At 35.7% G+C, this 18598-nt stretch overlaps 2 protein-coding genes across 51 annotated transcripts; both read right to left on the reverse strand.

The window, feature by feature from the left end:
• Positions 1–322: 322 nt before the first annotated feature.
• LOC112741847 (probable methyltransferase PMT2) lies at positions 323–6324 on the reverse strand. 50 transcript variants are annotated; one of them, XM_072213984.1, is made up of 14 exons: positions 5996–6267; positions 5840–5882; positions 5535–5664; positions 4959–5061; positions 4610–4768; positions 4123–4172; positions 3571–3705; positions 3356–3422; positions 3147–3279; positions 2343–2708; positions 2066–2265; positions 1615–1909; positions 837–1167; positions 323–633 (listed from the first exon to the last, which is right to left on the reverse strand). In XM_072213984.1, the coding sequence occupies exons 11-13, from the start codon at positions 2229–2231 to the stop codon at positions 861–863; spliced, it is 768 nt and encodes a 255-aa protein (XP_072070085.1). In that variant the 5' UTR covers positions 2232–2265; positions 2343–2708; positions 3147–3279; positions 3356–3422; positions 3571–3705; positions 4123–4172; positions 4610–4768; positions 4959–5061; positions 5535–5664; positions 5840–5882; positions 5996–6267; the 3' UTR covers positions 323–633; positions 837–860. The 50 variants fall into 50 exon arrangements, 48 of the variants coding, with proteins under 48 accessions (XP_072070085.1, XP_072070051.1, XP_072070059.1 ...); XM_072213950.1 differs by lacking the exon at positions 5840–5882 and having other exon boundaries at positions 2343–2712; positions 5535–5661; positions 5996–6305; XM_072213958.1 differs by lacking the exon at positions 5840–5882 and having other exon boundaries at positions 2343–2712; positions 3624–3705; positions 5535–5661; positions 5996–6298.
• A 10602-nt stretch (positions 6325–16926) lies between these two features.
• LOC140178545 (uncharacterized) lies at positions 16927–17883 on the reverse strand. Its single transcript, XM_072215722.1, has 3 exons — positions 17875–17883; positions 17241–17730; positions 16927–17063 (listed from the first exon to the last, which is right to left on the reverse strand). Exons 1-3 carry the CDS (start codon positions 17881–17883, stop codon positions 16927–16929), a joined length of 636 nt encoding a protein of 211 aa, XP_072071823.1.
• Between the last annotated feature and the right edge of the window lie 715 nt (positions 17884–18598).

Here is an 18598-nt window from a genome sequence, read left to right on the forward strand (position 1 = left end):
CTAGCCGTCGATTTGGCCGTCGATTTTAATGACGTTTCTTGTAGTGAGCAATTCTAATATTGCAATATTATTCACTTTTAATGGCTATTACTATTGCCGCCAAAACCCATTTTACCGGCAATATATATGGCCACTAAAAATAATTCTAAAATTGTAATATTATTCACTTTTAGTTGCCATTACTATTGCCGCTAAAATTTTAAGATTTTTTTTAATTATACTCACTCTTTTAGAAATAACCACCTATCATTTTTCTAAAATTTCAAATCATTTTTATCATTAATTATTATTATTATACATAATATAAATATACTAAAATTAATTACTACAAAATAAAATATTTCATTAAATTCAATTAAATATTTATACACAAAATTCTTTTGAAAAGTAATAAAGCATAATACAAATTTAAACAACACAAATACTATAAATCTATGTTACATCAATGATTAGCACATAGTTAATGATCAAAAGAAAACAAATAGAGCCTAGCACAGCCTAGCACAGATGCAATACAATAATACAGCAGAGAGAATGAAGCAAAGTTCCCAATTGCTCAATTATATGAGACCATTTATATATGAATTGCTCCGCTACAATTTGGCTCTTCAATTTTGAACCAGCTCTCTTTGCCTAATCAATTGAAAACCAGCTTTAACAGAAAGATTATAAAAAGGATAATAAAAATCACTGACTTTCTTTTTACTTAGTTTCTACTTCAATTCTGTCTAAGCAAAAAATCAGTAAGGTATTCAACTAGGAACATTTAAATAACAAGTATTCAACCAGTCACCATGATAACACAAAAGCACCAAAAGGCAACAATTAAAACTCACAGGTGGTAGGAGCTGCTCATTTAATCACCTCCATTGGTGACTGGATATGGTACAAGTCTTATGCCTTTGCACCCATGTCAGATTAACAACAAGGTCTTGTATTGTAGGTGCAATTTTCTTATAAGCAGTATCCAGGAGGCTATTAATTTTCTTATAAGCATTTACATGTCTTTTCCACTTATTGTTATCCTCCACGAATGTCTCAACACTAACTCCAGGAACTGCACCATTAGCAATTCTAGGAGGGGTTGCAAATAGCCTCTCGGGAAATGGCTTGAGTTCACCAGAAACTTTAGGCGTGCGGGTAACACAGGCCTCCATTTTCTTATACCTGTAGACATAACGACATGATACCTCATAATTTTCGAAGGATCAAAACCAAACAGAGACTTGAAATCATATCAAAGAATGATTTTGACAATAGTATTATGGACTGACTATTGAAAGGGTTCATATGACATAAAACAATGATAAATTGGAAAGATGACAAGGAAAATAAGCAGTCACAGATACTTTCATCTGCTTCTTATTGCCAGTTTCAATCCAAGGTCACTATGGTTAAGAGAACATCCTCGTAACCATCAAGATACTTTGGAAACTGAAAAAGCATTTTTTAGAATTATACATGAAAATATCACTATTATTCTCCCAAATATCTTTAGCTCAATGCATAATGCAAATGTCTACATCCTTGCACATGGCTTATAGAAAGAAACAATGGGAAGAATAATAATGCATTGCTAAAATATACAAATTGTTTAAACAGGAAAATTCTTACCAGACATCATTAACATTGGTTGTTTCACAAAAGTTCATGCCAGATTCTTCTTGTCTGCTACGGCATGATTCGGTGTCCATAGTTTTTTGCCAAATGGCAATTTCAGCCTCCTCTGACTTCTTCTCCCAGCAAAGAAGCTTAGCAACCTCTTCAATCTTTCTTTGCTCTTCCTCGAGTTCCTCCTTAGGTCTCTGCCAGTTTCTATAACTTGCCTTCCAGTTTATTGGAGGTCCCAAAAGCACCCAATAACCACCAGGTCTTAGAGCTCGGTCTACTTCAATCGTATAAATTCCATCTGCAAATGAATCATGCAAAATTACGATTGTTATCATAAATAGGGTATAAAAAAACCAGATCAAACAGAATAAGAAGTTAAGAACCCAAAAATTATTGTCCTGCCTAAGTTACAGCAAATATTTCAGAGTAATCTTTCTGAATGCAAAATTCTCACCATTTGCTCCCCAAGGAATTAAGCAACGAGAACAATGAGCCATGTCGAAGGCCGCAGAAGGATAAGGCGTTTTTATGGTTCCAAGAACACCAATGACAGCAGGTACACCTCTTTCAAGAGCAAACTGTACTTGTGCTTCATGAGAGTCCCTTGGCGCAAATGACATTGCAATAACATTTTATGGTATTGCATGTCACCTCCTGGAAAAGGCATGTAAATGCTTATAAGAAAATTGCTAATGATGACTTTTACTATTTTATTTGAGCAGTTGCTATACCTGTTGAAACAAGACCAATCCTGCACCAATGGTAAGGGCTTTCAAGCATTTTTCCTCTGAACATTTCTCCAAAAGTAACCTCTTTTTCTTCACCCACATAAGCAAGCTCAGCCAGAATTTCATCCACTTGCCGATGAGCTGAGTCCTCAACAGCTTGACCTCGAAGACGGCGCAGACAATGAATTGCAGTGCTTTTCAAATTCTCTCCATCACCTTTTCCCTGTATAGCACATAAAAGTAGCCATCTAGAAGAAGCTGGGAGCCAACACATTCCAATTCCCATTATTACTGCCAAAGGACTACTAACTCCATACATATAGCGCCACCCAGCTACCGTGTCTACCAGAAGGCTACCGATTCCATAACCTGCCTGCACAAATGATATTTGACCATTTTCTATATTACCAACTAAGTATAGAAAGGTTTTTGATAGATTATTATTACTCAGGAAGCCATAATAGTAGGAGTATTGAAAGTTCTACAACTTACCACCATCCCAAGTACTATAAAGAACTCTATCCTAAAGCAAGTATTGAAGCTAAGTTCTAAGCAATGTGTCTCATAGATATAGTTCCTCCGAGATTATATTCTTCCAACGAATTCAGTAAATTATATTCTCTACCCATTTGGTCATACACCCTTCTAAGGCATTAGGTGCTGGTGCAGGCCCAAAGATCATTTACTTTTGTAAATGACAATAGTAAATCCTACACCTCAAATTGCCTAGATGGTTTTTCTACCCTGATAAAGCAGAAATTAATAGATATAAACTTACATGTATCAGTTTGGTAAAAAAGAACATACCAATCCAATTCCTATACCATAAACAAATCTCCCTATCACCAATATAGGAAGATTTGGAGCTAGTGCTGTTACGAGTGCTCTGACAAGATATAACAATGCCGCTGAAACCAGCTCCTTTCTTCTACGGCTCTACCTAAAATTGAAGTTTGTCATAAAATTTCCCAGAAAAGGAAATATATAAAATGATAACCAGTTAGAGGGATAATTACCTAGGAAGTCAGCAACATTGAAGGCCAAAACAGAACCAATTAAGGCACCATATAATGATCCACTAGTCTGCAAAAGACATCAAAATCAAATACCTAATGTTATGTTCAAGATAAATAATAATAAAAATGTACCAAAAACAAGGATCAAATTATAATTATAATAGAAACAAACTGTAGCCATAACCTAAGAAAGAACAAATTTAATTCAAACTTACAACAAGACCAACAAGAACAAATTATAATTATAATAGAAACAAACTGTAGCCACCGATCAAAAGAAGGTGCAGTGTTAGGCTCTTCTTTAGCTTTGTTAGCCATGAAGGACCATGAAGGAGAACAAATTCAGCAACCTGCTGCAAGCCCATTTGAAACAACAAGTTTCAAGTGAATTAAATTGAATTCATTTCAAAATAAATAAATTAGGTAATTAAAGATTATAATATTATATCCTAATGTCAGGAATATATGAAAAATTAAGAAACACATAATTCAATTATATTGTTAATTTTGGTGCCCTGAAAAGAAAGATCAACCCAATTAGAAGTAACAAACATGTATTAAAAAGATGAGATGAATCAAACGGCAAGCTAATTTACAATTTTACATTAAAAAATATCCCAAAGCATTTTGTGTTTAGCAGTTTATTACTCATATTCAGCTTAAAAGATTCAACACAAGAAGAATAATTAATAGTTGAGAATAGTATGTAAATCTCTATCATCAACAACATTATTAGGCTCACCATCTTGGAAAAGAAATTTTGTTACCTTATATCAATAGCCTCAAGTAACACACTAAGATAATTAGAACCTAACACCTGAAATAAGAATCTTGTTAGTTCAAGATATCTGAAAATGGAATAATATGATGAAATATAATAAAGATCCATACTTGAACTTTTGCTACTGTACAAACATCTAGGAATAAGCTGAAATATTCAAATTCTATAGAGCAACTAATCTAGAAGCAGGAAGAATCATTGCCTACGTCAAAGCAAACCATATATAAGTCATTCACAAATAGTGAAGCACGGGAAAATATTCAAATCATATACTACAAGTTCTAGTTTAACTTGTATTGTCCATCCACCTCAAATTCTATAGAGCATTCGCTACAAGTAGTATATGTTTTCCTAATTGGATCTGTGAGTGTCTACCAAAAAATTAGAAATATAACATATGAAATACTAATAGAACTTTTAAAATTAATAGAAGTAAAAGAATAGATAAAAGGTGATAAGGAAAATCAAGATACCTCATATGGTGCCTTCCTAGTACTAACAGCATCATTTTCATTGAAAATGGGGATAACTCTTAAATCCAATAGTGAGTGCACAGTGTCTGAAAGTTGTTTTTTGAAACCTGCATCCCTAAAGAAGCCATTCACAAGAAGTTGGGATGAAGTCACATCAAGCTGCACCAAGCAAATCATAATATATCAGCATCAATAATCAATAACTAAGGAGGAAATTATATTATATGAGATTAATCAAAGAAACACTAGTTAATACATTCTTGAATATGCATAAGGATATACCAAAGAGTGATGGTTATAGATATAAAGATATTAGGAATCTATATTATAGGTTCAAATGCTTAAGCACCTGGAGGAACATGGTATCATAGAGAGAAATAAGACTACTCTGCTCAATGGCTGCACATGCTTTTCCATCGAATTCACCTTGTGGCTTTTCAAGATCTGAAAAACTGCATAATAATTAATTCAATCGGTTATTTTAGGGTTAAGATTTTCTTGCTTGCTCTCTTAAAATCAACCTCATCTAAATATAAAATCCCTTAAAACTCATTGAGGTACCCTAACTAAACAATTAGAAGCATGCTCAGATTGTGCTAATAAAGAAACTTGAGTAATTTATTGAAACTCAATCTTGCTGGTGCGTTTTCTTCACTGTTATCAATCACTAATGATATGAAAATGAGACCTATAGAAATCATACATCAAGCTATAAGTTAAAATTGTGAAGAGGTTTAAGTTGGTGAAGTAAAAAAAGCTTAGTGTATATCTATCTTCAAAATTCAGGGGAGCGAAGCACAAATTGGTCCAAATTTCAAACAATTCACCAAACACAATCCTCATTGTCCAAATTCACGCAGCAACATATATATAAGGGAGACACAAAATTAAATGTAAGAACAATTAATTCATAATTCTAGCATACCTTGAATTGTTCTTGGTGCTCATGTACAGTGATCTGTCACTCAGAAAAGAGATCAAAGGAAATGACCGGAAGATGTGGCAGGCTTTGATGAGCTTGGTGTGCTCATCACTGATGGCGGATACCACGACTGCTATGAATTCGAAGGAAGTTTGGAAAATCGCAGGGGAAAGTGATAAAGTAAAAAAAAAAAAAAAACAAAGTACTGGAATCAGAAACTGATAAAGCATTGTTGAATCATTGAGAGAAGAAAACCCTAAAATTTTGATAACAAATTTCTAAATCACTGAATTACGGGTTTAACCTACAATAAGCGCATGCGATAGGGAACTAAGAAAAGCAGAATCCAATCTGGAAGAACAATTAACTCAGATAAAATCACAAATTGATAAGATATGAAAAAAGATTGTAGTAGAACACAAATTAAGAGCACAAGAACATAATTAAGAGGGAGATTAAGGAACCTGTATCTTATGACTAGAGAGCGATTTAGATTTCAATCGAAATCAGCACAAACTTGTTCGAGAAAAAGATTCAAATCGTGATTAAGACTGAGATGAAAAATGAGAAGAGATTCGAGCGATGAAGAAGATGGAATGATGGAGATGTGAGAGCAAGATCCTGAAAAAAGAACGAGATCAGTGCATGGTTCTCAAAGTCCATAGAGAATGAGGCACTAAGAGAGTAGTTTGAGTGAGGGTAAACAATCAGGCACTGAGAGAGGGAGATGTTTCACAGTTCCAGGGGCAGTTGCTTTTGTTAGTTTTTAAATTTTACTATTTCTTTTAGTGGCAATAGTTTAAATGGCCATTAGAAGTTATAGTATTAATGACAAATGTACAATTGTCACTAAAAATTTATCACTAAAAACCTTTTTTTTTTGTAGTGTATGTTTTAGGGTATTAATATCTAGAAATATAATTAAAATAATTATTAAAGAAAATATATTTTAAACTTTAAAGATACTATTAAAACTAAACCAAATATGATACAAATATCAAAGATAAAAGTATACGTATTATTAAGTACATTTGTTATTAAATTGTATTAGTAATATTTAAAAGAAACGTGTATAAAATACGAAAGTTGTGTTTTTCTATTGAAGTTGGTCAATAAATAAAAAATTAGTAATAAAAATGATGTTAAATTGTGTTTTATGGATGGCTTGGGTTTAGATTTCTTTATCCATATGTGCGTGACTATTGTTGGTTTCTATGGAAGAAATATGAAATTAATAATTGAATGTAAATTTTCAAAAATATATGTAAAAATATTTGAATAGATTTGTGTGAATAATTCTTTGGCACAAGCCAAATTATTATTGATTTCAGCAGCTTTACTCCACTAAATGACATATTTCAGCACAAAGTCAATAACAAAAAGAAAGTGTACTTGCTTATTACTCAATGTTAAACATCCATGAATGACGGATAATGCTATTATGTTGAAAGAGAAAATTTTTAGCAGATGCTGAAATTAGGTGACACAGTAGAGAATTTTACGTATGTGTCTATTACTTTTAAGATTCTAACAAATTTTGCAGTGTGTCTGATAAACTCATATTTTATGATATATTTTGTGCTTAGTTTGAGTGATTTATTTAATTCTTCACCCATTTATTCATATTAATTACATGGTTTTACTTTTCTTTCCTTATTATGTGATGTATGTGAAAAACATGTTTCCTATGCTTTAAAATTAATTATTTTAATTACCTTTACTTCCATTCGATGCCGTGATTAGTATATTGAGTAGTTTTAGATCTTCTAAGGCATGAATGACTTAAAGGATGGAAAGGAAACATACAAAAATGGAAGGAAAGCATAAAACGAAGTTTTTGGAGAAACTGGCATCCACGCGATCGCATGGGCGACGCGGCCGCATGCTAGCGCGAAAAGGGCATCGACGCGGCCGCATGATTAACGCGACCGCGCGCCTTAAGCAGAACACATATGACGCGATCGCATGACTGACGCGACCGCGTGACAAGGAAAACTCCGAATGACGCGACCGCGTGACCCACGCGGACGCGTGACAGAGGCCACGCACCAGAAATTGCAGAAAACGCTCCTAGCGAATTCTGAAGCCCTTTTTGGCCCAAATCCAAGTCCAGAAGGCATAGACCAGAGGTTATGAAGCGGGGGAATGCATCCATTCAAGGAGAGTCTCCACTTTAGTTAGTTTTCATGATTTAGATTTAGTTTTGAGAGAGAGGTTCTCTCCTCTCTCTTCTCTCTTTAGGATTAGGATTTAGAATTAAGATTTTATTCGCTTTCAGGATTATCTCTTTATCAGGTTCAATATTCCCTTTTATTTACTTTTGCAATTTAATTTATGAATTCTTCCATGTTACAGATTACTCTTTTGAATTAATGTTATTTGAGGTATTTCAATTTAATATTGCTTTCCTTTATTTAAATTATTGTTATTCCCATCTGAAGACATTTTTATTCCAATAGATTTACTTTTCTCCTTTTGGTCTTGGTTAAGAAATTAGTAACTCAGGAGTTATCAAACTCAAACATGATTAATAATTGTTATCTTTGTTAATTAAATTGAACTTCAATAATCCCAATCTTTTCTTAGGAAATAAATAGGATTCGAAGATCAAACCAATTAATCCCTTGACCTTCCTTTATCTTAGTAAAGGTTAACAAAGTGGAATTAAGATTCCGTTTTCATCATCATTGATAAGGATAGCTAGGATAGGACCTCTAATTTCTCATACCTTGCCAAAAGCTTATTTACAGTTATCTATTTATTTTACTTGCCATTTAAATTGCTTGTTCTTCATTTACTTTAATTGCTAATTAAACCATTCGCTCCTCATTCTCAAAACCCCAATTTACAATCTCCATAACCAATAATAAGAACATACTTCCCTGCAGTTCCTTGAGAAGATGACCCGAGGTTTAAATACTTCGGTTATTAATTTTTAAGGGGTTTGTTACTTGTGACAACCAAAACGTTTGTAAGAAAGGTTGATTACTTGGTTTAGTAACTATACTTACAACGAGTATTTATTATAACTTCTAAACCATCAATCTTCCGCTCTTTCAGTGTCCAAAAATTGATAGAAGAGAACAATTAATTAGATGTCATTTGATTTTATTAATAATGATGATTAGATTGCTAGACTTTTTTTGGGAGTCTAAAAAACATTTGGTATGTAATATATTGTGAGTCCAAAAAAGATTGGGTGTTGTGATAAAAAAAATCATCAGCCCGATAAAATTTTTTTTGGTGACTGAACATAACACAAAGAAAAAAGACCTAAGAAAAAGAGTAGTACTCCTCTCTAATAATAATGTCTAAATTATTAGGAGGCAGTAACCATTCTAGATACACCTGCTTGTTTAAAACAGCAATCTTAGCCATTAAATCAGCCGCTCTATTTGCTTTTTGGTGGATGAGCACTAAAGTAGCAGTCCAATTGCGCTGGAGCATCTCTTTGATTTTGTCAAGCAGATCAGAGTCATTCCTAATCATGCTGGTTGTGCCTCGCGAAACAAGAAGAAACGCATCAAGATTATCAGTTTCACATATGACATCTTTGCACTCGCAATCTCAAGGCATAACAAGCCCTCTCCAAATAGCATGAATCTCACAACAGAGAACACTAGAAAGAGGTATACTGGCAGAACAACCTTTTATCCAAATTTCCATGTTGTCTCTAATAATACATCCAAAGCCAGCTAATTGCTCATTTTCAAAAACGCTTGCATCGCAGTTCACTTTACAGACATTCATTGGAGGTGGTTCCCAATTATATTTCAAAGAAGAAGGAATAATATGTTTTTGGTTGATAACAACATTAGAGAAATCTCGAGCAGCATGTTTAACTAAGTGAACAATTTTCTCCTTACTCCATGGATCATCTTGGTGGAAGATGTCATTGTTCCTATCCCTCCAAATCCACCAAAAGGCCGCTGCAAAGAGAAACTCATTTTTGTTGAGGTTAGAACGAATCCAAGACACAAAATCCAAATTAGAGTCCTCAGCGGTCATTCCCAAATTTAAGCTAATCTAAATCTGACGAGCTTTTTGGCAAGTCCTAAAGCAGTGGTTAATATCCTCTAGAGCAAGATAACATCTCTGACAAAAATCAGAAGTAGAAATACCTCTTTGAAACCGGTAACTAGCTGTGGGAACTCCGTTGTTGAGGCAAAGCCAGAGCAGACACTTTATCTTCTCCGGTATTCTCAAGCGCCAAAGCCAAAGCCAATTTTCATTATCATTCTAGCCAAATTTCTTCTTCAATAGCCATTCATACACGCTTTTAGTCGAATAGGTGAGAGTATTTGAGTTTGTCCAAAACCAACCTGTTTTATCTCCTGCCCGATAAAATGATAATGATAATAATAGTCACAGTAGTTATAAATAATTTATTGGTACCCAAAAAAGAAATCAAGTCCCAACTCTCAAATGAAGTGTAGGAGGTGTTGGTGGTAGTGGCATATACGTTCCTATACTTATTCTTATTATTGGGTTTGATAGAAATCATTCACAACTATCTCAAAATGTAAGAGCCTACTATCCTACAAATAACAATAATAATGCATCTTCATTATTTATACAATATTTAAGGTTAATTGCATGTTATACAAGTTAAATATTTTAGATTATGTATGTAACCTTTAGATTTTAAAAAATATGTGAAATTATTTTTTTAAATGTGAAAATAGCTAGACCCTTTAATTAGTTTTCTAAAATTTTTATTTTAATTAAAATAGGTGGGTAAATTATGCATAGATTTTTTTTCTAATCTTTTTTAAATATGCCACTTTAACAAATGATATAAAAAGACACATATATATAGCTAGGTTCACAAACATCACTACATCATGTATGTTAGTTGTTGTTTGTTTTAGGTATGAATAATATATGAATAATATATAAAAATATACTTTATGAAATTAGATTACTCATAATTTATTTAGTATTGTTTTATTTAGTACTATTTTAGATTATAAATGTTACTTTGATATAACTCTATTGTTAATTATAGTTAGTTTTTTATTTATTTTGTCCTTTTTAGTAGGATGAATAATTTATATTTTAAAAAAATTACAATGATAAACATAATATACAACTATCACAATTACAAATTTTAATAGAGGTAAACAAATAATAAAAAAAGTGTGTACACAGCAAAAGTAAAGTACAACAAAAAATAGAAGACAAGAATTCAATTCATTTGGGACTTGATTTCTTTTTTTTTATCATTATTCATTCTATCGGGCTTTACAATATTTTTATCACAACACCCAATCTTTCTTAGACTCGCAATACATTACATACCAAACATTTTTTGGACTTTCAAAAAAAAGCCCAACAACTTAATTATCATCATTAACAAAATCAAATGACATCTAATTAACTGTCTTCTTCTATTAATTATTGGGCACACTGCAGGACTTGTCAGGAACTTTAGAGACAATAGACACACGCATAAGCTTCTCCACTGCGCCACCTAATTTCAACAATTGCTGACAATTTTCTCCTTCAGCGCACCATAGCATTACCCCTTTACTTTTAGAGCAATTATAATGTACAGACCCCGAGTGTGTAAAGATTTACTGATTTTCTATTGGAAGAACATAGCGGCAACACGTGTCCATGAGCCATGCGTGTGGGTGCAGCGTGGAATTGAGTGGAGAAAGGGGGTGTGCCCACCACGGAGCCGAGCCTCCTATGCTTTTGGTTTTAAATGAAGGACTTATGACTCAAATGGAACAATAATATATATATATATATATATAAGATGAAAAAATTTTTAATTTAATATAATAAATGTGATTTAAGCAAGATTTAATATGTGGTTTGACATTGTTGTATTAATGATAGATGTATGACACAGTTTATGTTGCTAAAAAATTATAACGAAAAACTTTTTTGAAGGTAATATACTTTAGAGTTTAAGATCTTGAGTGTAGGATTTATATTTTGGGAACTAATGTATAGGTAATCGTAGGTAGGATTGGGGTTTTAGGATTTAGGGTTTAGGAACATAAATTAATTTAATATTTCCATGTATTATTTTTTGCTCTGCAGTCTAAATTTTTCGGTATTCGTCACTGGTTTGCGGTATAATTACTGAATACAAAACCTTTAGTCCAGTGTGCAGTGTTACGGTGACTTAATTTTTTCCTTCTAAGAATTAACGCTAATTAAACGAAGGCAAAAGAAAAAGTGAGCTTGGTTAGTGTGGATGTGGCTACGTGTCCAATGTGGAAATAGAATTGTTGACGTGTAGAATGTAAAATAAGAAAACAATCGGTCTTCATTGTATTCTGAGTGGAAGTTATGAAATAGTGGAAGTTATGAAAGTGTGGAAGAATTAAGGACGAAACAAAATGAACATGAGACTCATGATTAACGCAAACGGGTTGTAAATTCATTGTGGTGAACAGAAATTGTCACATTGAACCGTAACATTAAACCTCAAACAGGAGAGCCTAAACGCTGAACCCTAAACTTGAGCCCCAAAACATGGACCATGAGCCCTAAACCCCAAACAGGGTAAACCCAAAGAACAGAACCCGTATCCCTAATCCACGAAGAGGAATTCGTATATCCGTGAGAGACGAAACGCTATATACAAATTCCTAGGAGAGAAATCTTGAACTGTAAAAAGTCAGTTGATTTGCTTATTCCTTTTTGGGATAGTACACGGCGAGACAAATTCCGGAAGCTGAACCCCGAATGTCGAACCCAGAAACTCCGAACCGTGAAAACGGTGAACCATGGTATGGGAGCCCAAGAAACGAATTCCGTTAACACCATACCTGAAATCTTAAATTGCAATTGATTTCTTTATCCAGTTTGGTGAAAGAACATCGTGACCCTGTATGCTGGACCCTGAACCCTGAACCGTGTAGGATGAGATGTAAATCTGGAATCCGAATCTGTAAACCAGAATTCGTATTTCGAAGTTCGTTAATGTTAAACCGGGATCCGATAAACCGGTCAGTAAAAAATAAAAAACAATAATGTGTGTCACAACCTTAACAACATATCAGGATCTACTTATAACTCATAAACATCCACTTCATTATAACTTACATACATGGGCAATAATATATAAGTGCATAGTCAAGAACTATGTATTCATTAACCAACCTACCTCCCTAGTGGTACCCATTTCAATGGAGTTCTTCTTTTCTGTTTGGATCTTGCTTGCCTTTTATGTCTTTTCTTATTATCTATCAAACAAAAAATGAAAACTCATTCTAAGAATTCATCCCGTAAGAACACTTCCATCTACTTTTTTAGACAATGATATATATGTCAAACTGAAAAATAAAAAAGGCCATCTCGAACTGTATTAACAAAAATTTGACTTCAGAATTTTATCTTCAAGCCCTCTAGAAAATCTGTTTTGAGTTGATATTCACAAGAAATGCTATGAGATAGAGCTATTTGAAATATCAATACCCATTGATCATCAAGTTTAGAGTAATCCTCCTTAGAGTTTAGTTGAAGGCTATTTGTTACAATCCAATAATATAATCGGCACTTTATGTTACAAAATCTTCAAACAAGTATTCAAATTAAGCTTGCAAACATTATCTAATAAAACAGGCTAAAGTATACTAAGTGCATGAGCGACGTATTCACACAGAAGCAGATAGTTTTTCAACAAATTTTAAGAAAAAGGTATCCAAAAAGAGGTTGAGACTAGGACATAGCTTTGACTAATGTACTGAGGCTGACATTAGATTCTGTTGGAAGTTATATAGACGAATCAAATAACAAATTTCGACAAGTGTTTACAGACAGAGACATCCATGACTTACCGTGGTTCGGTCCTAACCTGGAATCTGCATCCAATTCTCACCAAGCAATTTGACGACAAATTTCTTTATTTCTTTTAACACAGATCAAACTCAAACACAAACTTCACACCAAACATTACAACTTACAGGAGTAAACTCAGAAATCCTTCAAGCCTTCACTCTGACCAACGGAACTAGAATTTATTTCTTTTTAAGGTCTGAAAATGTGCGTGCATACTTATCTAACATGAATGGCGAGGAACGGCGGGAAGGTGGCTACATACCTGGCTGTGAAGTCAAAGCACCACCACTCCAGGGCTGCGATGAAGTAGCGGATGATTAGCGACCTCGAGAGCACAAAGACCACCACCGACCACGCCTAAAAGATCCCAATCCCGCACGTAGGGGTGGCAAGCGGGGAAGCCCGCCCCGCCCCGCCCTGCCCCGCCAGAAGCCCGCCCTTTGGCGGGCTGGCCCGTCCCGCCCCGCCTAGTGAGGTGGTCCCAAAATCCCAGCCCGCCCCGCCTAACAGCGGGCTGGCGGGCCGGCGGGCTAAGCCTGCCAAATATCCCCCTTTTTTACTTTTAACTATTAAATAATATATATAAAGGTATAAAAAAATCTCTTCTATTTTTTACTTTTAATTATTATAATTTCTAAAAGTATAAACAAATTATAATTTTTATATTCACAAACATTAAAGTCTTTGTAATTATAAATATCTAATAAACATAATTATAAACTAAGTTTTCATCCAAAAATAATTATAAATATTGTTCCCAAAGCAAAATAAACACAATCCAAAACATAATTATAAATATTGTCTCTAAAACAAAATAAACATAATCTAAAACACTCAATTTTCATCTTCATTCTCTTGTAAGTTGGGTTGGGAGAAGTTGGATTTTGGCAAAAAAAAATTGTAAAAATACCCTTGCAAAAAAAAAAACTAAGCCCGGCGGGGAAGCCCGCCCCGCCCCGCCAAAGCCCGCGGTTTAAGCGGTGCGGGTTAGGCGGACTTTTGCTATTTGGCGGTCCCAATTTTTCAGCCAGCCCGCCTTTTTTGGCGGGTTACGCGGGCCGGCCCGGCGGGTTTAGGCCCGTTTGCCACCCCTACCTGCGCGCGACGAACGGTGGCCGTGCGATGCCCAGTGGCGGCGGTGCAGCAGTGTGAACCTAGGGTTTGGTTCGATGTGAGGTGAAGAGTGGGACGAAGACCCAACTTCACAGCCTCTACTCCAATTTTTTTCCTCCCGTACTCAGCAAGGCCCAATTCAATAAGCTTCCACCAACAGCGTCCCAGCACACTCAAACCCCATTGAATTTCATGCCACCAACTCGACTAAATCGACCCTCCTATCAGCACCATCAACCTCCTGACAACCTGCACGTGTATGCATCCTATATAGAAAGAAAGTACATCTACACCCTATATAGAAAAAAAAAAGTATATCTGTATATCTGTATGAAGTTGTATATGTACAATAGAGCAGCCCTTACTTTTAAACCAATATACAACCAAGTTCGAGTTAATATTCAAATTCGTCCCTGAAAGATACCTCGATCTCTATATTAGTCCCCGAAAGATAAAGTTAATCAAAAGAGTCCTTGAAAGATACCCAAGTTAATCACGTTTGTCCTTCCGTCAACTCCCTTGATGAGCTGGCTAACGTCTGATGACGTGTCACGTTAGCTGCCTCCGTGGAAGAGGCCAACATGTCATTAGCTATTGCTAACAAGGTAAGTATGGGAAAATAGTTCAAATTATTCCCTCAGTGTTTGAAACCTAATCTTAATTTTGACAATAAATACGTCACGTTCAACAATCAGAGGGGCATATACCTGGGTAAGTGTTGAAATTGGCTGGTTTGAGGCAACGATGGAGGCAGCAAATGGAGGCCGTGGCGGTGGTGTCTCGTTCCGTCGAACGGCAGTAACGGTTCTAGCGCTTCAATGCGAACCAGGAGGAAAACCTATGAGGAATTATGTTTCTGTGGGTTGAAGGCTGCGATAAGAAAATCTGGGACAGCAGAGAACCCAGATAGACTATTCCGTGCATGTCCAAGGTACTGGGTGAGTGTTGTGTAAGAAGTTAAAGGTTTTCCATGTTGTTTTATGTTTTGGGGTTTTATTCAAATTTTTGTTTTCTGATTTTTGAATTTGCAGAAGGGCAGTCACTGCAATTACTTTAAGTGGGTTGACGATGATGATTATGAAGTGGTGGGCAAAGGTGGAACAAAGAAAGATTATGGGGCTAAGCTACAGGTTGAAAGTGACTATGATGAATGGAGGTTGAAGGTGGCATGGAGACTGGGCAGCTTGGAAGCTGAAGTAAAAGCATTGAAAATGTTAATAGTTTTCCTGTTTGTGGTAGTAGTCGTTAATGTGATCGTTTGTTGTTTGTTATCTAGTTCCAAGTAAAACAAATTCTGTTGATATGTCATGCTGTAATGAGATGAATCCATTGAATGAGAATAGATGTTGCATTTGGTTTTTTAAGATTAAGACAACACAATCCAATTCAAATGTTCCAAACCAATTCGAATGGTTATTACAGTAAGATGTACTAAGGAATGAACATAATCAGTAGTCAAAGTACTCTTAAACATTGAGTTGCCATAGAAGGCTAGATGTCACATTGTCTTAAGGACCAAAATAAAAAGGTTTTACATGAGGATACAAACCACAGTAAAGTCATAAGGTTTTACATGAGGATACAAACCTAAAAAGTATGCTAGACCAAAATAAAAGGGCAGAACAACTTTCAATTACATAGATAACCAAAATGTTGATAATGGAACTTCAATTGCCCTGTGCCAAAAAACATAAAGTATCCTTACACAAAAACAAATTCAACCAGAATACAGATCAACACCAATCAAAGTCATTTATCAGTCTTTCTTGGGGGCTTGAAGCCTGGAGTAGGAACAAATGTCATAAAGTTGGCCAGCTTTTTAGCAATGGCTGAACTAGTCCCCTTGATTGTCTCAGCAGAGATAGCGACTGGTGCGGCTACAGTAGGTTTAGGAGAGGACTGAAGTCTGGCTTTTCCTTTAATGACCTTTAACTTGGGTGGCCTAGCTGTGACTTGTTCCTACATAATTTAATGGTAGATGTAGATTTAGATTTATATTATAAAAGAAATGACATATGTTTAAAAGAAATCACAAATGTTTAAAAGAAATCACATATGGCAGATTACCTGTTGTGTTTCTTGGGTTGGTGGTATGCTTTCAGATTGGCTAATGTCAATTACTATTGGAGGCTGTGTTGGTGATGGAGCTATATCTGCTGGAGCTGGATTATGTTTAGCTGGGACAGTGCTTACTTCAGGGTCAGCCCCATCTGCAGCAGGGGCAACCACAGCTAGTTGCAGCTGCAGCTGCCTGGCATGCTCCTCAGCTTCCGTAGCTTTCTTCTGTGCACAGCTTCGCTTGTTGTGTCCTATCTCACTACAATACATGCATCTGATAGGGTTATACTTCCTCTTCATCTTTGTCTTTGACCCAGTAGGTTGTTCCTCTTTGTCCCTTCTCATTTTCTTCGTTGGTCTTCTAGGCTTGGCCTTAAATGGTGGTGGGACGGGATCTGGGTGTGGAGTTTTTTTCCCACAGATCCTATCCTTTCACTGGATTGACATTGAAGCAATAAGTCTTCCTGTACGCTTCCATCTTCAACCAGTCATGACAATAGTCTTCAGCGCGTTTGTCATTCTTATCCTGTATGGCCGATATTGAATGCTTACACGGCATCCCTTACAAAGACAAATCAATCATTATTTGAAGATCGTGCATGAAAGTAGATGACAATAAGTAACTGTTGAATTTGTTACCTGTGAGTTGCCAAAAGCGACAGCTGCATGTGTGCTTTCCCAGGTCAACCACCATATTGGTCGGCCAGCCATGAACTTCATAGAGTTATTTTTCATCACCGGACCATTGAGGAGCCCAGTGGCTAGACAACGTTGTCATGGCTTCAAGTCTACTCTGCTGAACAGGGGGGAGAATCCCTTGATAGTTCTGTAGCTTCTTCTGATTGTCAACAATACTCTTCATGATGATTCTTCTAACTTCCTCAGCTAATGTGAGAATGGGCTTGCCCCTGTCATGCTTGATTTTCGCATTGAAAGACTCGCAAGCATTGTTGCAGATGTTATCCACCTTTGGCAGTTCACTAAAGTGCACCTTTGTCCATGCATCCTTAGGCCATTTGTCGAGATATTCCCAGGCTTTTTGATTGATTAGCTTCACTCTATTCATGTTTCGATTGAACTCAACTGTTGTCCTCGACCGAGCACATTCCCAAACCAAATCTTTCAGTGCAGTGCTTGACCATTGTTTTGAGAAATTGCGCCATAAATGCCAAACGTAGAATCGATGGTGTACCCTAGAAAACACTTCCTGAACAGCTAGTATTAAACCCTGCAAGTAAACAAAGACACAAAAAGATGTTGAATCAAATTCGTCCCTCAGATAACTTCATTAAATCAAATTCGTCCTTCAGTGTTATTCATTAAATCAAAAGAGTCCTACTAGTTTCATGTCGTGAGTCAATAACATTTTCACCTTCTGCATGTCTGAAATGAAGCACTATTTGTTCTCCCTGTAGTCTCCCAGGTCGTTGTGCAGTAACTCAAGGAACCACTTCCAGTTGTCTTTGTTTTTGACACTGACAATGGCATAAGCAATCACAAATATGTGAATGTTAGCATCCTGTCAACAAGCTGTTAAAATTTGACCCCCATGTAGTGTCTTCAGAAACGCTCCATCAAGACCAATTAAGGGTCTGCAACCTGCCTTAAACCTCCTCTTGCAGTCATCAAGACAAACATAGAAACGATCAAACAGGGGAGGACTCTCAGGCATGGGGATAACAGATACTTGAATTGTGGAGCCGGGGTTACTAGTCAGCAACTCATTGGCCCACACCAACCCATATTGAGCTATCTCATCACCCTCCACTATTTTTCTAGCAGCTTTCAAAGCTCTTGTAATGCATGTGCTATTGAGATAGACGTTGCACTTTCTAACAAACCAGTCATAAACCTTTCGATGCTTCATGGTAGGGTGTTTTCTAAGCTTAGGTACTAGTTTACTCAGGGTTCTAGTTTGGGTTGCAGCACTGTTTTTCCTCCTTCTTGGACAAGTGTGACTATCTACTAGACATACAGAACGCCACCCCTAAGTCATCAGGCCACAAACTGACTAAAAAAAATGAAAAAAACTTTAATGCTTACCTCTAACCGTCACAATTGCTTCTTCTATAATCAATGTTGCTAACAGAGCCGAC

The sequence above is a fragment of the Arachis hypogaea genome, chromosome 14, assembly GCF_003086295.3.
Source record: "Arachis hypogaea cultivar Tifrunner chromosome 14, arahy.Tifrunner.gnm2.J5K5, whole genome shotgun sequence".
Lineage (NCBI taxonomy): Eukaryota > Viridiplantae > Streptophyta > Magnoliopsida > Fabales > Fabaceae > Arachis > Arachis hypogaea.